Here is a 19215-nt window from a genome sequence, read left to right as displayed (position 1 = left end):
TGTTACTTGTTTCATTGTATTGTCTTTGGCTCTCTGTAAGTATCTATACATAAATTATACGCAAGGGTAAATTCCTGTTGCACACCCGACTCATGAAGCGACTCGGTAACTCAAAGTACTCTTAGGAGATAATATAGGTAACATCAAAGTCCATCATGATACATGTGCAATGCGGGTCCCCATCTAACATACCTTCGGTAAGATTAGTGAACCATCTGTAACATGTAAGTTTCTCATTTTTCTTTACTAACCTTAATGTACAATTTAGGACGATTGAGGCGCCAATAACAACATGAAAAGATGTTCGGTTCGGAAATTAACGAATGACAAATTTCGGATAACTCTTTTTTAACATGGGAGTGTGTAGGGTATTATTATCAATCCTGGCAATAATCAAATTTGCTGCGGTATTAACTAAAAAAACTGAGAAAATCCAAAATTTTGCTATGATTTGTTGTTGCTTTCACGCTGATGGACAAATTCATTTTTTAAAGTTACTTGTTACGATTTTCTTGCAGTTGAACACATCCTGTCCCTGCTATCAGCATTCGCAGGTGCTATGGTTTGTTATCCTAATATAAATTTGTACGAAGGATTCTCGCGACACTTTTACCCGTGGGTCTTCGATTATTTACCCTTTTCCTGGGTACTGGGTCCCCTTACTCAGGTAAAAGCAATTTTCATAATCGTAACATTTTGCGTTATTACTATTACCTACTTCACGGAACAAGGCGTGTTTAGGCGTTTTCTTTAAACATTTTATGAAAGTATTTGGCTTGTAAAGTGGTCGTAATGCTATAAGAGTGATTAGGGGTACAGAACTTTTACATGGAATTGCTATAAACAAAATAAAAATAGATGAAAAGTGACAATTTCTCAAAAGAAGTCTCCATTTTGCGGATTATCCTCATTGCGCACCGGATGGCGGTATTTTAAAACAGATTATGTCCACTGGTAATGGACAAATGACGTAATCTTGCAAGTCCCGAAGTTTTTTAAGCCTTAGTGTTTAGATGTAAAAAAAAAACATTAGACTGGGCTGGATTGCAAGTCTGACAGAGTTCCCGCATTATTAGCGTAAGAGGCTTAATACCTTATGTTTCAGCAAAACGTACACGATAATTTGTATTTTTACTTAAAATACTAAAATGGTGGTCACATTATTATGGGTGAACCATCCTGAACGTTGCCAATTCGCGTTCTAAATTTCATGCTTGAATATTTTTCGAGTTATTCGAAGAAACTCCAGACATGATGAGGATACCACCTAGTGTTAAAAAAAATGACCACATTATATTTGAAATTTTCTTTATACATAATATGGTATACCCGAACTTTATAAAAATAATTTTCATGTTTATCAAGTGCACGAATGATAGAATAATTGAATTAATGGGTGAATGAAAAAAAATTGTTCTTTATTGCACATTAAAATTTGTAACTACCACACAGAACTGTGATGTAAGTTTAAAAGATGATAATGTATATGACCATAGTATAGAAAATTAAAATATAAAAGGGCTGAAACCAAACAATATATAGTAATTTCTTTTTAATACACTATATAATATTGGACAATTTGATAAGTCCGGTTACTATGAATAATGGCCGGTCTGTATTTAAGTGGGCATTGCAATAAAAACTGCACGATTATTCACGGGACAGTATGAATAATGACTAGTCTGTTTTGGTCGAAGTAAAAAGACAAATTATCTGTACCTAGTGTTTTGGTTAGGTTGGTAGGTAGGTCCAGGTGATAAATTTACGCTACCTTAAGTTTCTGTTTATCGAATGGGTCAAGTATTATTAATACGGATTTGCAAAAGTAATATATGACCAGTATGTATTAATAATGCCCGATTTATTAAATTGCCCGTGACATATACATATAGATTAATAATACGTACGTATTCTACATGTTGTATACAATAAAGGTAAATAGATTCTACAAAATGTTTTCTTACATTTTATTTACGCTTCATTTACTACAAATAACATTCTAAATTTCAGTTTTTCCATTTTCAAGCGACGTTTATATGGAATTTCACAGACTTATTCGTGATATGCATAAGCTACTATTTGACATCGAGATTGGAACAAGTGAACAAGAAACTATTATCTGCGCAAGGAAAGGTATACCTTGATTTATTCCATTATAAAATAGATCCAGTATTATCCAGTTTAATAATATTTTATTTCGTTTTATTCTAGTACTTGCCTGAAGCGTTCTGGAGGACATCACGGGAAGACTATGGTCGAGTGACGCAAATGGTACGCAGAGTCGATGACGTCACCAGTGGCATAGTTTTCATCTCTTTCGCCAATAACCTGTTTTTTATTTGCTTGCAACTCTTTAATACTTTGGAGTAAGTACATTTTATTCTCATTAATAATTTGTAAATTTTTATTAAAAAAAACTGCCTCAAAAGTTTGCTACTTTGTTGTGCAAAAATATAATTAATAATTGCAAATTGATAATTGCATCTATAATATTACCCATGGTGGTGTTTCATGTTATCATGAAGTCTTGTTTTATTTAATTTTAATAAATTTTCTATTTGCTGTTTATCGTAATAGATTTTGTGTGAGAAACGAAAGTGACCCTTGTACCTCTGCAATAGGGTCGACTTTTTTATGGAGAAAGTTAATAAGCGTTAATCGTTCATCGTCTTTCAGCTATTGTCGCTAGATGGCAGCACATTAAATGAAATTTGAAAACCAAAACGTCGTAACTTGCTATAATAGATATTGAACTGTCAACAATATGCCAACTAGTTAAAGTTTAAATTATATTAACAGTCCAAAATTTGTTACATCTTCTTAAATTAGAAACTACAACCAATCGCTATCAAGATTTCATAGTGCTTAACATTATGATAGTGTGTGTTTTGGCGACAACGGTTCTTATAGTAATCGAGGTTGAAGGCCCATCCAGTGTTTTTTCTTCTGTGACTCCGCATGCACTCTATCTTCTACAGCGACTCGGTTGGACGTTGTTGAAATAAAAATATAGTCCATATTTATTTCATCAGATAAGTGTATTCACAATTCACAGAAACACTTAGCTTATGCAATATTATTCAATTTTAGAGATGGCATCAAGGGTACTGGAGAATGCAGTAGCCGAGTTCCAGGGTAAGTGGTTTTTAATTTTATTTTTATTTTTAGTATGGCAGTCACATTCTTTTACTTACCAATCAGCCAAACTTAATATCTTGATTGAACGTACCTACCAATCGAAAATATTGGAATGTTAGTAGTACTAAATAATTATAGTATCTTTCAATTCTACTAAATTTCTTTTGAAAACTAGTATAAAATGACAAACTTTTATAATACCACAATATCGCACAAAAAACGACCAGCCACCTAATCGTCTAACGTTGAAATCAGTTTGAAGTTTAACGTAGAATGTTCCTGAACTACAGAAACTGAACTGCATGTGTTAATAAATACATAGAACTTGACTTTCAAGTAGAACTTCTGCCTTTGATTTAAACGGACAACGAGGAGTTATGGAAAAGTTCTCTTCTAAAAAATATTAAAACTGGATACTACTTTGCCATATCTAGTTCTGCGAAAAGTCTGGTATTACGCCATGATACAAGGACTTATTTGACAACATCAATTTTCATTCCAGCAATACCCACCACGCGAAACTACTAGGCGGATATGAAGCAGCAACATACTTCCTGTTCTCCTTAGTGTTCCTCATCAGTCGATCTGTGGCCGTTTCTTTGATTGCTTCACGAGTGAACTCAGCATCAAACACCCCGGCTACCGTGTTGTATGACGTGCCGTCTCCTGTATATTGTGTTGAGGTTTGGATATACTTTTCTTCGAGATAACAAATCTGCTGCTAATAATAGATCCAACTGTAAAACTATTTATTTCTTTATATCAAGTGACGGAACAAACAAATTTACGCCTAGTGGTCAGCAACACGCCTGGCCATATCAGCTTCAGTACCACTCAGAACTTTCAACCTAAGGGGTACATAAAATAAAAATTGTTTATTTCAGACAACTAAAAGTCCAAACAAATTAGTATGTTAGTAATATGACACACCTTATAAATATATTAGTTTTGTGTTAGTAAATTAATAAATTTCTTATTTTTTTTTTTATTTCTTTTTTTTTTATTTCTTTATTTATATTCAGGTTACTGAGACCCATAGATACATACCTTACAGACTAACATACATAACAATATAAAATAACACTATTACTAATTTAACACGTATTTAGGTTGTCGGCGACGTGTGGCGCCATCTGGTGTCAGGCAACCGGCCACGGAATCGCCGGTATAGGACACCCTTCGGCCAGAACTCCTCCTTCATGAAGGTCGACAGATGTTCGGTCGGCACTCTCACCACAAACGAATTAAAGTTCACGTAGTGGCGGGACTCCAACCGCTCGACCCTCAGGGTGTATTTGGATTTCAACCTGATGTACTCCACTATCTCCTCAGACTTCGTGGAGTAATGCAGGCGTGACAGGTACAGCAGCGTTGTCGGGATTGCCGGACGCAGCAAAAAGTTGGACCCTGTCGGTGCAGTGCCGCACAGGTTACGGCTGGTGGGCTTCCTCTTCTTCTTCTCCACCTTTGTGAAGCCGTCATCGTCGCACCGGTCCGTCTGCCTCTGTGGTTTTGCAACTTCAGAGACAGGTACACGAGGTTTTTTCATCCCCTTCGTTGATAGCTGCCTGGCTTGTGGTTGTGGAGCAACGGGTCGGTTAACAGCTGCGACAGCGGCGTAATCACGTGGAGGGGTCAACGTGTTTACGCGTGACGTCTCCGCCGGAGCGGACAATCGAGGGGCGGGGCGCGGGGAATCGCACTCAGCGACAGCGGTCGGTGACGCATCCATATGGGCCGACTCAAAACTGCCGATAGATGCATTATGTGCCCCGCGACGAGTATTCACGTTACAGGCCTCGGGTGACCTACTTACCGAAGTTGCACTACTCAGTAATACAACTTGGGCACGTAACTCACAGATGGTGTTATCCGAAGCCTCCAATTTACATTGAACTTCGGCCAGACTTGCTTTCAGGGATGTGATGTCCTTAAGCAGCCTAGTGACATCGACATGGTCGAACGTGACAGGGGGCAGCTTGTGCAGCTCCTTTGCCACGAAAGCAGGCACGTCGTCTGGGTCGGTTTCCTTTAACATCGTTATAATGTCCTGGATACTCTTCGTTCCTCCATCCCTCCGGCGAGATGGCATCTGCTCGGCCTTGCCAAGCACACGGAAAAGCAGCGCCTTGCCACTGCAAATCTCATCTTCTTTAAAGTTTGATTTGCAGATCTGCATGATGCTGACCTCGTCCATAGTGTCGATGGCGTGTTGTATGAACGCCAGCAGTTCATTGGCTATGAGTTGTTGGGAACCCATAGTCAATTACGCGCAGCGGTCATTACCGCGCGGATCGCGAATTAATATAATTCTTACTGTGTGAGCACGTCTGAATCTGAGCGTGCATCGCACCGGACTATTATTATACCTATTACTTAATTACATATTAACAAGTCTTCCAATCGGCTCACCGACGCACATGTAGAACGTGTAACTCGGTGAACCTTCTAAAAACCGCTACATCCATCCTAACCGCTATCATCTTTAGGATCTCGTTGTTGCTCCCCCTAACCCTTCACACTACTGATGTGGACATTTTGCGCATAAAATAAAAATCGTCCACAGCAAGCATGCCAGATGCACTGCAGAAGCGGGGATGCCTCAACAAGGCCCTAAAAGTTACCATATGATGTCAACGTACCCGTAATCCTGAGACGCAAAGTTAACAAGCCTCATGTGCCTGTCACTGTCATTTCAGCAGCCATTTAAAACTGTATCGCAATAATGATCGTACTGCTTGGCGGCAGAAATAGGTATGGCGGCAATACTGCCTTGAATGAAAACTGTCACAAGGAGCTCTGGCGACAGGAAGTGAGCGTGCCTACAGCTACAGTACCTATCTGGAAAATAGGGAAGGTGCTGTACGTGCACCCGGGGCATCTCACCTAACGCCTGACTTAGATGGTCCCTGTGCTTGATAGGGAGGGTCATTATAAACAAAACTTATGTAGAAAGATATGGGACTGTCACAAGGAGCTGCATTGCTCCTTTTTTCGTAAGTTTGCAATAACGTTCTTCTACTCTACGATTTTGGTCGAGTGAACACTTTTTATCTATGGAACAACTGATTTCTTATTCGCAATTTCAAAAGAACCACTAATATAAATTGAAATTGCTACAGTAAAACATGGCTTAACATATATAGGTATAGTGAGATTTATATGCATCTCACATTGATACTACTTAATTACATCAAGGTGTAACAAACATAGACGTCATTTTCAATAGCAGTAGACGTCCTTGTGTGTAAGTAAGTCTGACATTACTGTTTTTACAGTAGAAATAGGTAAGGTAGCAGTACTTCCCTGGGCTATAGTGACGACGGGGCAGGCACTGCATGTCGCTTACCACCAGGTGCACGACTTGTTCATCCCGTTACTTGGTAATATAAACAAAAAAATATTATTTTAGTTTCATATATCATATATCTGTGCCTCTACTACGAGTTTACTGTCGCTAGCGACCGCGTAAATTACTTAACAATTTTGTATGGACAATTATACAGCGCCCCTGGCGGTCATAACAAGAAACAACATTATGTATACAAACATTTCACGCTTTCACACGCACGGTCGCTAGCGACACCGGTTGTTGTAATCTCATGGTAGAGGCATACTTACAAAAGAGCACAAACATATTATAAATTACAAAAGAGCACAAGTTCGTCAACTTTTCAAACGAAATTTTATATCATGCTATTTACAGTACTGTCCAAAGTATAAAGCGTACTTAGAGCGGTGCCTAGGAAATAAGAATTAGAAAATAATATGATTACAGGTCCAGAGATTCTTAGATCATGTGAATGGAGACAATGTAGCTCTTAGCGGACTTCAGTTTTTTAGCGTCACAAGAGGATTACTGTTAACTGTTAGTATTCATATTTCGATTCATCCAATGAACACTACGTAGTTTTTGGACATGTTCTGTTATTTTTGTTAACAGCCATATATATTTACCAATGTTATGTTTTCCGAATTTTGTGAATAAAAAATAAAGAAACATAAAAGAAAATTCGAAAAAAAAACAAAGAAAAAAGAGAAAAAAAATAAACAAAAGACATAATAAAAACAGAACAGGTCCAAAAATTAAGTTGGCGTAATGTAATTGGAGGTATCGATTTGTCCACTTAACTTTTTCTTTTCTATTTTTTTTTATTTTAAATCTAGGAAATTATGGATTTATCTGTTGGTCTGTTTTTTTTAAATTGAAATTTTCTTTCATCATTCTTGCCAACATTTCATATGTACTTTTTTAACATAAATATCAATGGCAGTATGGTAATTGTGTGTTGTTTTCTGTGAAGAAGTTCCTGTGTTGAACTTTCACCCATTTTCTTTCATTCCTTTCCTACAGATCTAATGTTCACCTAGCCAACATATTAACCTAGCGTGACATAATATTACCTTAAATCCTCTTATCAGAGAAGGTCGTGCAACGAAGGTATGTCAATTAGTTGGTGGCTACAATTGATGGTCAAGAGGGTAGAAAGACTACGATTCTCCACTTGCTACGTTTACGATGTTTTATCTGTTTGCAATAGTTATTTTATAAACTCTGTTTAAATCCCACCTTCAATAAAAAAGTTACCTTATCCGAAAAACACAATTTTTGGGTTATTGTCAATGTACTAATGTCAAAAAAACATACAAAATAAAATCATATCGCACATGAAAACTAACATAGTATTGTCTCAAAACAGCTTTAATTTATAATAATAGCGACAGTGTTGTTCTGTCACTTTGAAATTAAATTGTATATGAATTACACATCAATATAGCGAAATTTTGGAGATAAATTATTAATATTACACAATGTCGAGATAAAATATAATATAACGTCATTTTTGAGATAATACTATGTTAGTTGTCAAGTGCGATATACTTTTTCATTATAAAAAAGATATTTGTCATTTTTGTAGCACCCAAATAATATACGGAAGTTTTTTAGTATTTTTTAAAATTATGTTTTATCAGATCACGAAAATTATTTTTTTAATTCCGTTCCTTCATTATCGAAATTGTGCTATAAAATAATTTTACTTGCAAAAGTATTTTTCTGATTTTTTCACTAATATGTTTTGGTTTCAGGTTGCGGGAACCATAATTACTTACGAACTAGTGATGGTACAATTTAATTCGCCTTCGTCATCGAATTCAACAACAACTGTAGCACCATTTCTTACGACACCTACTCCTTAGTGTATTGTCGCACTTAAGTTCACAACCTGTTAAGCGCTTTGTAAAAAAAATATTCCGTTAGTTTGCGACGATGTTGACGTAATCAAAGTATACACAAAGTGAGTCACGTTTCAACTGAATATATGTCGGTGAATTCCATAGAGATTCGTTTCTGGGGAGAACAAATTTCAAATTCCAAGTCAAAGTCAAAGATGATAGGTTGCTCTTTGTAAATGTACATTTGAATATATTTATTATTTACAATATTTATAATATCTTAGATTGAGATTACCCGCAGGAGCTAAACGAGTCCCCACCACGGATATTTGTCATCAAAATACGCAGAAGCTTTAGTATAAAGTTTTTGTTTCACTATAGTTTTAAACCTCATAAATGGCAAATTTTGAATATGAACCAGAATCTTATTATAGAAGCGTATACATTGCCCCTTAAATGCGTCAGAATGGACGCGTCCAAACAACAACAACGCCACCCCATCTGCGACCTCATCCAATTTGAAATGTCCACAAGACGTAACGTTTGTAAATAAAGAAAATAGTAGAATAAACTCCATAAATGCTCCTTAGCAATAATGCGACTTACATCAAATTTAACAAACATAGTACAATAACCATCATCTTATATAAGAGCTAGACTCTTGTCGGTGTAGTCTTCTCCACTCCTCACGGTTCATAGCCAGTTCTTTGACCTCTTTATAGCTGTTCACTTTGATCTTCTTTCTCTATCGATCTATTCTCGACCTTCCTCTTTTTCTTTTCCCTTCTATCCTCCCCTAATATAATAATAAAGTAAACAAAATAAATAAGCACTTAATTAATGACACGAAATGAATAAAAACTCGGCCACCAAAATTGTAGTAATTATTTTTAGTCAAGATTATACCCGTTTCCACGTAGAAAATCATTGTAATTATTTCACCTTCACGTTAACTCCACTATAAGGAAACGTCTCATTGTGTTTTTCAACGTTAAAATGCTTTATGCTAAAAGTCAAATTTGCATCGAAAATTTGCTATTTTTGTATCGTTATCTCTTTTTTTATGATACCAAGTGACACGAACAAGTCGTGGGCCTGGTGGTAAGCGGCACACCTGTACATAACAGTTGCAGTACCACTCAGAGCTTTAAATCACAAAGATGAGATGACCCTGAGACAGAAGTTGTCAAGTCCCATGTGCCTGTCATTTCACCAGCACTCTTACTCTTCAAAACCGGAACACAGTAATGCTCACTTTACGTCTTGGCGGCGGAAATAGGGAAGTTGGCAGAAAGTCTAACTCTTTCACAAAGAGTTCTCCTGCTACTAAAATTTATCTCCTGTAGCAACTTAATCTCTGCCTTCAACCACTGATCAAACGTCTGCATAAATAAATGGTAATAACCAGAAAAATATTGTTCCATGAAAACTTTAAAATTTATTTCAATTTTATTCCTAAATTCGCTTAATAGGAATTAAAAGCTGGCCCTCCTCGTGCGGTTAGCCACTAGGCGGTCGAGGTCGCGTAATAAATAAACGGTTGGACTTCTGTGGCGTGTTGTTTCCAGAAATGCAGACAGCGGTGCTGCTCGATATGGTACGTATCTTTGGACGATTCTTGGGTTTGAAGCCTTGACCCAGGCTTGCTGCCAATACATGGTGTGCCAATACTGGAAAACACTGCTACTCCCAATTTAAAGTTCAAAATTTATCTTGGCTGTAGGAGAGGCGAGAGTTAGTAGACTAGTTAAAATAGGTATACGAAATAATGATAGTAAATTTATTGAGTATAGTACAACTAACTGCCTTAGTGGCCGAACGGTTACCATGCTGGACAGCCACGCAAGAGGTCCCGGGTTCGATTTCCGTGTCAGGAGAAGTATTTGAATGGCCTACATTTATTTCTCTCGTTAGTTTGGGTGTCATTTGTGGTTGTCTATGTGTGTGTCCATGGCAACCGCGATACAGGGTTTCCCTAGTATGGGGCTATGAGAGTGTGCGCGTTATTATTATTAATAATACGAAAAGGGCTCTCTCAAAGTGAACAATATGCAATAAAATAAGGCCGTAGTTGATGCAGAATTATTCGTTACAGACTTTTAGTCCTGTAATCTCGTTCTCTCCTTCCTATATCTGTCCGAAACAATTACTGTCAAATAAGTAATACTCGACCAAAGACGCATGATGCGAATGAAGGTTCATATTTGTCATTGTCTTTTAATTTAGTCAAGGGATATCAATATCTATTCTTTTATTTATTCATTTGCATTGGTAGACACGTTACATTTAAAATGTTACATGCACCCAGTAAGTGTATAACAAATTATTAGTCTTGTAAACTAAAATTAAAAATTAATAATACAAGAATTAAAATTAAAAAAACAATTTTAATATAAGAATTAAAATTATGAGTAATACAATTTGAATGCAAGAATTAAAATTACGTATACAATTTGTTGAATGCAAGTTAATAGTTTACATAGGGAAAGCAATATTACTTAAAAATATCTTCAAAATATTCATTAACTGTGTAACAGCATTTTTGATTTAGTCATAGTTTGAGTTTATTACAAAATGTGGAGTTTCTTTCTATTGTTTTTAATGTGTCAGGTAATTTGTTATATATTTTTACTGCTCTATAATGTGGGTTATTTTGATACATTTCCATACGGGGTGTTGGTAAGACTCAGTTTGTATTTCGGCGATCACTTTTAACAAATTCAAAATTATCAATATTTTTCCTTACAAATTATCATAATTATTATATCAATAATGGGGTGCACGAAAAGAGCCTCGATTGCAAAAAGTATTTTTAATCCAAACGTTATTAAACCGAGCTTTTGAGTCGGAAATAAAATTCCAACTCGATTTACAAAGAGATGAGTCGAAGCAATTTGTTCAACTAACTCTCTGATGCATACAACGCTACATTTTGCTTTTACCGCTAAATACTACAGTTACCTAATTTAATTTTAACACGTAAGTTATCTTCCCGATGCAGCTTATATGAAGCTTAAGTTATTAGTAAATAGATGTAATCTTTGCAAAGCAGCTTTGTATAATTGTCATGCCTTACGTTTTCATAAATTATTATGTTAAAAAAAGAAATTTTTACCTTTAACCGATTTTGATGATTCTTTTTTATGTTGGAAAGAGGTACCTCCACAGTGATTCAGTGAGACAGATATTTAATTTTGAAAAAAATCATCCACCTCTAAGGGTGGCTGTTCACGCATGAAGATTCATTTTTATAAATAGCGCCTAAATTTTATTGTAAGGAGCAATTATTTTAATTGTTGATTTTGCTGATCTCCAATTCAAGGCGTTTTTTTCTCTCAGTGTACTTTGAGTAGTGAGAACCGATTTTTATTATCTCTGTCAAGTTCCGTATAGTGGCGTACTAAGGGATGAATCCGGGTTTGCGCACTTTCCGGTAACCAATTACAACTAAACTTGGCAAATAGATGTAATTCCACGTACTTTTGAGGTCGGTTTTTTTAGTACTCTGTACTGTGATTATAACTTGTTTATTATAAATTTGTCATCCTTATATCCTCATCCTACAACATTGATGCAATAAAGATTATGACTATGACTATGACTAATCTGTGTACCGTACATTTTAAATAGAATTTTACTAATCTTAATTTATTATCATCAACCCATTTACACGTCACACTACTGGGCACGGGTTTCCTCACAGGCGAGGGATTTAGGTTATAGCCCGCCAAACTGGCTGGCCCAGTGCGGGTTAGGGACAATTTCGCACATAAATTTCGAAAAACCATTAGGCATCCAGGGCTTCCAAAATACCAAAACAAAAAATAAAGTAAATATTCATTTTATGACTGATATTCCTTCTTTAACTGAAAATAGAGCTGATGATATTTAAACATCTGAAATGACGTTCATCTAACATCTAAGAACCATCCATTAAGTGGACCTTCAAAAAAATAAAACCGTTTCAAGATCAGTCCAGCCTTTGAGGGACCAAGCAGCACAACCATATCTAAATATATACTTTAAGATATGTAATATAATTTAATTCGATTGAATATTTTAAGAGTTCAAATTCCCTGAAGATATCTCGAAGAAGTTTTCTAGACAATTTAAAGTAAAAGTGGGCGCAACTTTATTAGTAGATCACAAGAGTGCTTTGAGAAACTATGTGTAGGTAGTCTTAAGAGTGATTCTTATCTTTTTTCTCAAGTAACCCTTCTAGAATGCTCCAAGACCATTTGTAGTTTATTTAGTCATGGAAACAGTTTTGAGATAATTTATAGTCTGTGATAGTTTTCTTAGTAATACTATTTTAAAACCAAAATACTAAAGCTTTACAAACATAAGACGCAATTATCTTAATACTAATAGATTTGAAGTTTAATGGCTTACAAAATATAAACTATCAAAATTGCAACATGGCGAAATTAGATATAACATTTCTGACTTTTTTGCGCCATGTTTAATGGGTTCGAAAGCGCGAATTGACATGCTTTAAAGACTTTAAACACATTGTGAAAAGTGATGTAAAATCTGTCATAAAAGTAATGCGCTCGCTAAAGTTTAAAAATATTTATGTATAAAATACAAACTTAATAAAAATACAGTTATCGATTTTCGGTTTTAAATATTTTTAGAAAGCTTAAATATACAAAATAACTTACAAAACAAACCATTTCCAAGAAGTTCTATTCTTCTTCAAGCTAATTTCAACTTAGACTTACTTTTTAAAACGAAAAGAAATTATTATCGGCTACGGCATAGTCATTCTTTAAAAATAAAAATGGCGATAAGAATTTAAAGCTTTTTTAAAGTTATAGGGAATAGTGAGCGTATTATGCAATAAATAACTTTTCAAAATACTAGGTCAAAAAACATTTGAAAAAAAACGTTATTCTGTATAATTATATGGAATGTGTTATGACTAGAAAGGTGGTTAAATTCCCTATCATTTAAATATAAGAAATGTATTAGTGACTAGGTATGTCAAAGACAAATGTTTTTTTTTTTCAAAATTGACTGATTACAGATTAATGTTGAATCTAATTAAAATAAATAAACGATTTAAGGTCATCTAATTTTGTAATTAGTTTGACATTTTACATTATGTTTACATTCACAGCAAACGTAATAAATTATTACATTTTGAGTTTCTTAATTCTTTATTATATTTTTAAGCGACGTATTTCTAATAAATAATGAAAACTCGAGATGTGGGGAATTTGTGGGGAATATGAACTTTGCTCTCCCCAAATTTGGGGATTTTAATCGTGATTTTTGGGGATTTTGAACAACTGACATTGGCAACGCTGATTGTATCGAATAATGTGACTTAATATCCAAGATTCACCATCTCCACCAGATCTTTTAATATTTTTTACTTTATCCATTTTGTATGAACTCTTACAACGTCCAATAGAGATAAAACCTTAATGTAGTATTTTTTTAAATAAAATCTACTGAAAATGCGCTATTACGTGTTTGTCAATAAGTACAAATACTACAGAATGTCTATAAATTTAATATATCTAGAATGAACTTAAGAACACTAGTTTTTAGAGTATTAATAGACTTTACTGGATATGTATAGAACAATTTTACTAAAAATAATCAGTTGTTCTACAGATGAACTTATAATAAGGACTATAAGAGCAAATCTTAAGAGAGATTACAGTTAATTAAGTTGTTTGGTATTAAGAAGGTTTTAAAATTGTGACTTGAGTGAAATAAGTCTATAAAATAATTTCTTTTTCTAAAACCATTTATAGAGAACTATTATCTAAATCTATACCATGTTAAGACTGTTTATAGATATAACAGTTTTAAGGCCTATAAAGTGTGCTCCTTGGGGGGCTGCAATGCCACAGAGAGACACAGACAAAGGCTTCAAAAATTCAGAGAAATTTAGAGTTATCATTTTTATGATCAGCACCAACTCTTGTCTTCACTTCTCGTCGCTGTAACATTCTTGCTTTTTTAAACGTGCTATACTTATATTATAAGCATAACCAAATGCGAAAGGAGATTGGGGATGTTTCTCAATGTTTTCCCAATTTTTTATTAAAAATATCCAGTAACTGTTTTAATTAGCTTTGTTATTTAGAGGAATGGAAAGTTGTTTCAGAAATTGAATTTTATTTGATTGGTTTACGTTTTGCTCACTTCTGTTTTGAATTTAATGTGATTTAGTTATGTTTAGGTACTATTGTTACGCTTTGCTTACGCCGGTGTGGCGTTGTGAAATAATTTTACTTCAAGTCTTAAGTGAATTGCAGACTTTAATTATACGTAATATTTTTAGATATCAATTTTTTCTTTTTTTATTGGAAAATATTTAAAAAAACTTGAAGATCATTAGTAGTCATTTTTAAATACCACAAACAATGTTTAGGCTATTTCTACTGACGTCAAGCGGTAATGTGAGCATTATTGTGTTCCTGTCTTGAATGTTAATGGTGCTGGCGAAATTACAAGCACATGGGACTTGTCCAGTTATATATCTTAGAGTGAGGGGCGCAGTGGCAGAGCCCCTCGATTCTTTGCGATTTAAAGCTCTGAGTGGCACTGCAAAAGTGGATAGGTGTGTCGCTCACCACCAGGTGCATAACTTGTTTGTGCCGTTACGTGGTTTCATAAAAAATACGGATATCTCATAAATAGCGCCACTATCTAAGATTAGGCTCCGTAGCGTGGATTGTTGGACTCTAATTTCTCACCAATCTTGCTACGCAGATCGTAGCGCCGCCATGTAGCTGGAGAGAACTCTACGTCATCATAGAAATAGGAAAAATAAAAATCATTTATTCCTTTAAAAGTACAACATAGTACACATGCATTTTATATTAAGAATAACATGAAGATTTAGACAAAGGACTAAATTACAAATAATTAAAACGTACAAAGCGTGTGTGCTGTGTTGTCAAGGACACCGTGGCCTACTCAGCATGTTGTCGTCTCACTCAAAGTGCTACGACGCTAATTTTCAGCGGATCCGGCAACAGAACACACGTGGCACCGAACATAGTAGTCGTCATAGATTTACACCAAAAACATTGCATGAAACAAGCACATATTACTATAAACACAAACATGCATCGCATAGACTCTTCCATTCAAGTACAACTATTAATGAAATTACCAGATAACTACGTAGCATTTCTAGACATAAATTAAAACGTATATTATTGCATAATTAATTCTATATAATTTGTATAAACATTTAAATTGTAAATAACATTGCAATTTTAAATGATTGTAAACATTTGTGTAACAGCTGAAATAATATTGTAAATATGTAATCATATAACTTGGTATTAAACATTAAAAATGAATATTCAGATGGTTAATAATTTAACAAAATTTAACTAAATAAAATAAAATGTCGATGACGCCGGCACATCAACAGCTACGTTAAAGATTGTTGAACATTCAGCAAGTGAGCTTCGAGTAATATTTTAAAAGTAAGTATTGACGTGGCATTTCTAATAAGCGGTGGCAAGTTCTTCCAACATTTCGAGGCAGCATAGTGAAAGCTCCCACAAAAGCTCGCCCTACGGTGTTAAGGGCAAACGAGGCGAGATGAATGTCTGACGTGTATGGATGAGAACTTGGATTTCTCCTACAAGTACGATGGTTGCTTGTATGACAAACTCATACAAACAAAGATCATACCACACAATAGTAAATAGTATAATAAGCTCACGACTGTGTACAGGACAGAATAGTTGGGGATTGCATCAAAAGTACTGTTGATCATCTCCTAGATCTTTCCAGGACAATTAATCAGTGTTCCGAGCATAATGGCTCATTAGGTAATGTGATTCCGCTGGAAAGGATTTTTCATAAAAAGACATTAATTTGGTCAACGAAATATATTGTAATATAACCTAACATCCAGCAAATGAGAAAAGCGCTAAACACCCAATATAATGTACTAAATATAATTACATGGTTCACCTCCAAGTGAGCATGCCGTCAGTTTTGCATGAAAAACATATTTTTCTATGTACTATATTATGGTCATATCGAATATACAGCGCTAAATTTTAACGCGATATTTTCATTATAATGACACTCGGCGTTTACATGTCCTAAAAATATTACTGCCTGGATCTGAATCACTTCAAGTATTAGGTATATATTTTTTGACTAGGCCTTAGGAGGGGAATACAATAATGAGACAATGAAAAAAAGGGCGAATTGCCTAGTTATTTCTTCACCTCGTTAAACATTCTCCAAACTATAAAAAAACATCGTAATAAAGGAGGTTCACAATCCTCGGAAAATGTGTGAGGTCCCTAACCCGCACTGGACCAGCCAGCTTGGCGGACTATGGCCTAAAACTGTCGCATGTGAGGAAACCCGTGTCGAGCAGTGGGACGTGTAAATGGGTTGATGATAACAAATTAAGATTAGAAAAATGTACGGTACACAGATTATAAAAATGTAAGGTTGACAAATAGGACAAGTTACAATCTCAGTACAGAGTACTAAAAAAACCGACCTCAAAACTACGTGGAATTACATCTATTTATCAAGTCGTATTAAACTGGTCAGCAATCTGTGTGCCTATTTGGCGAGCGATTTTTCAGACAAAATTTTCAAAGCCATCAATGTAACATCATTCTTAGCCCCGTTAAACGTGTTATTATAAAATAAACATAATCTCAGTAGAGAGTACTAAAAAAACCTACCTCAAAAAATATTCATCCCCTAGTTTGCCACCCTTACAGGCGAAATATTTTCTTCAAATTTTAATGGAACCAATCCTGAGGTACCCTCTTTCCAACAAAAAAGAATCATCAAAATCGGTACACAAACGCCGGAATTATCGCGTAACATACATACAAAAAAACATACAACGACTTGAGAACCTCCACCTTCCTTGAAGTCCGTTATAACAGCGGGAAGACATTCCCACTAAATATTCCTTCCGACACAAAGACAGAGTAATACTACCCGCCCCCTGATTGTCATTGCATTCGTCTTGCCCATACGTTATGTTCATTAAAATTTATAACAAATTAGCAAAAATAATAAAAAAAGAAACGAGTAAAATAAAATTTATCATCATCAACCCATTTATATGTCCCACTGCTGGACACGAGTCTCCTTTCAGATGAGGATTTAGGCCATAGTCCGCCACGAAAATTTATAGAAGCCTTTAAAGCATATTTAGTGGTTAAAAGTTACTACACACTACATGCATTCTTAATAATATAAATATTATTTGGTACATTTTCAGTTTTTTTACAAATACACAATGAAATATGTAATTAATGTTAAAGCTAAAGTAAATATAATAAGTTAGAATTAGTTTAAATTTAGATTTTGTCTTCTGCTGTGCCCTTACAAGGTTCTTGCTCTTAATCCATGTTACTTACAACCGTGTAATAATATTATGGTATGCAATAAAGTATTGACTATTAAATAAAATTAACTAAAAAGAGGTTTATTTATCCACAAAACATAGAAATCACAATGAAGTCTAACATAAAATTCAATTAAGTAATGTGGACAAAAAGGTTAAAGATAATATTGCTGATTTTCTGTCTTCATTTGTAGTTGTTCGCTAGATGCACCAGACTGATGTACGGAATATATACCAATTTTTTATATGTAACCTTAATCTGTTCACAGACAGTACTTAAATAGTACCGAATACGATATAGCGAAACGGGGTACTCCGTACTATCATATTCTGATATTTAATTTTACGGATAAAGTCTTATCTTCATATTTTTAATACTGTTACTTTACTACTTTTTCTATTTAACCTAAAATTTTACTCCACAGCATCACATTCCGCTGTCGGAGCACCTCCCTCCTGGGCATAATCTACCTTAGCACACTTGGAAGTCTCTAAATAGACTGCGGACCCAAGTAAGCAAGCGCCCGAAGCAAGGAGAGCATGCACAGGTGGGGTTACATGTAATATGTATATAGGTATTTGTAGCGTCTCTCCCCAGACTATGGCACATCTTTGTCTAGTCTTGCGTGCCCCTACACCTGCATACGCGAGGACCTGTACAACGCCATTGATAATGCTGTGTCAGTCGCTGAGTACCGCTCCTCACAAATATAAACGTAAGTGTCGACACGCGAAGATGAACTTAAAATATAAATTTTTATGCTGCTAGTGATTTTAATTGAGACCAGTTGTTACTCGATTTGTGTACAGTGCAATAGGCTTTGTTTACAACGTTTTTATATTTATCTGTACATTACAACTCTTGGCAGAGACCATTACCAAGAAGAGTAGGCTCTACAAATAATTTATTGTGTAAGTAAACACATGTAATAAAAAATAATAATAATTGATGAAAAATGTTGACGTTCCTGGTACACGTATTTGTGCATTTTGTCTATATATACAATTTATTTATATAGCATAAATATTCTCTCAGAATAGACTCAAGCATTTCATTAAATTTTTTTGCAGATTTATTTTCCCTGCATGGGTAAACTCAGTAATGGAAAAGGCCTCCAATTTGATTATGCAAAAAAGCTACGAATGTTTAGGCACCTAAATTTTATAGAAGCCGAAAAAGACAAAATATTGTAATTTTTGTAACTTGTCGTCTTGATGTCAATATTAATAAGATAACTAAGTGAAATTATTTTTATTATGGTAAACATAGACGTTATAAAGTTTGAAAAAAGGGGTCAGTGCGTTCTACCCGTTATGACAATAAATTAGTAAATTCCAAAATTCGAAGATAAACGAAGATCCACGACACAGGAGATCGAATAACAAACTTAAAGTAAAGCTGGTTAGGAAACATTTTGAGACACGGTTGAAGACAGGTGGAGTAAAAAGCGGTAACCGAATGGTGGCCATACAATGTTTACAGATAGTGGGACATCCAGTAGCGAGCTGAGTGGACGACATGGTCAAAGTCG

General features: G+C 34.9%; 1 protein-coding gene across 1 annotated transcript in view; it reads left to right on the top strand.

Annotated features, from left to right (window-relative positions):
* LOC113232730 (gustatory receptor for sugar taste 64f-like) overlaps positions 1-8337 on the top strand; it is a 14468-nt gene extending 6131 nt beyond the window's left edge. Inside the window, exons 3-10 of the mRNA XM_026467508.1 lie at positions 7-35; positions 519-667; positions 2011-2133; positions 2212-2366; positions 3091-3135; positions 3641-3821; positions 6917-7006; positions 8227-8337. Coding sequence (XP_026323293.1) covers positions 7-35; positions 519-667; positions 2011-2133; positions 2212-2366; positions 3091-3135; positions 3641-3821; positions 6917-7006; positions 8227-8337 — 883 coding nt within the window. The remainder of the gene's footprint in view (positions 1-6; positions 36-518; positions 668-2010; positions 2134-2211; positions 2367-3090; positions 3136-3640; positions 3822-6916; positions 7007-8226) is intronic.
* The last annotated feature ends 10878 nt before the right edge of the window (positions 8338-19215 follow it).

The sequence above is a fragment of the Hyposmocoma kahamanoa genome, unplaced genomic scaffold, assembly GCF_003589595.1.
Source record: "Hyposmocoma kahamanoa isolate Upper Pololo Valley unplaced genomic scaffold, ASM358959v1 78, whole genome shotgun sequence".
Classification (NCBI taxonomy): domain Eukaryota; kingdom Metazoa; phylum Arthropoda; class Insecta; order Lepidoptera; family Cosmopterigidae; genus Hyposmocoma; species Hyposmocoma kahamanoa.
Note: the sequence above shows the minus strand (reverse complement) of the source record. Positions and strands in the feature narration are given on the sequence as shown.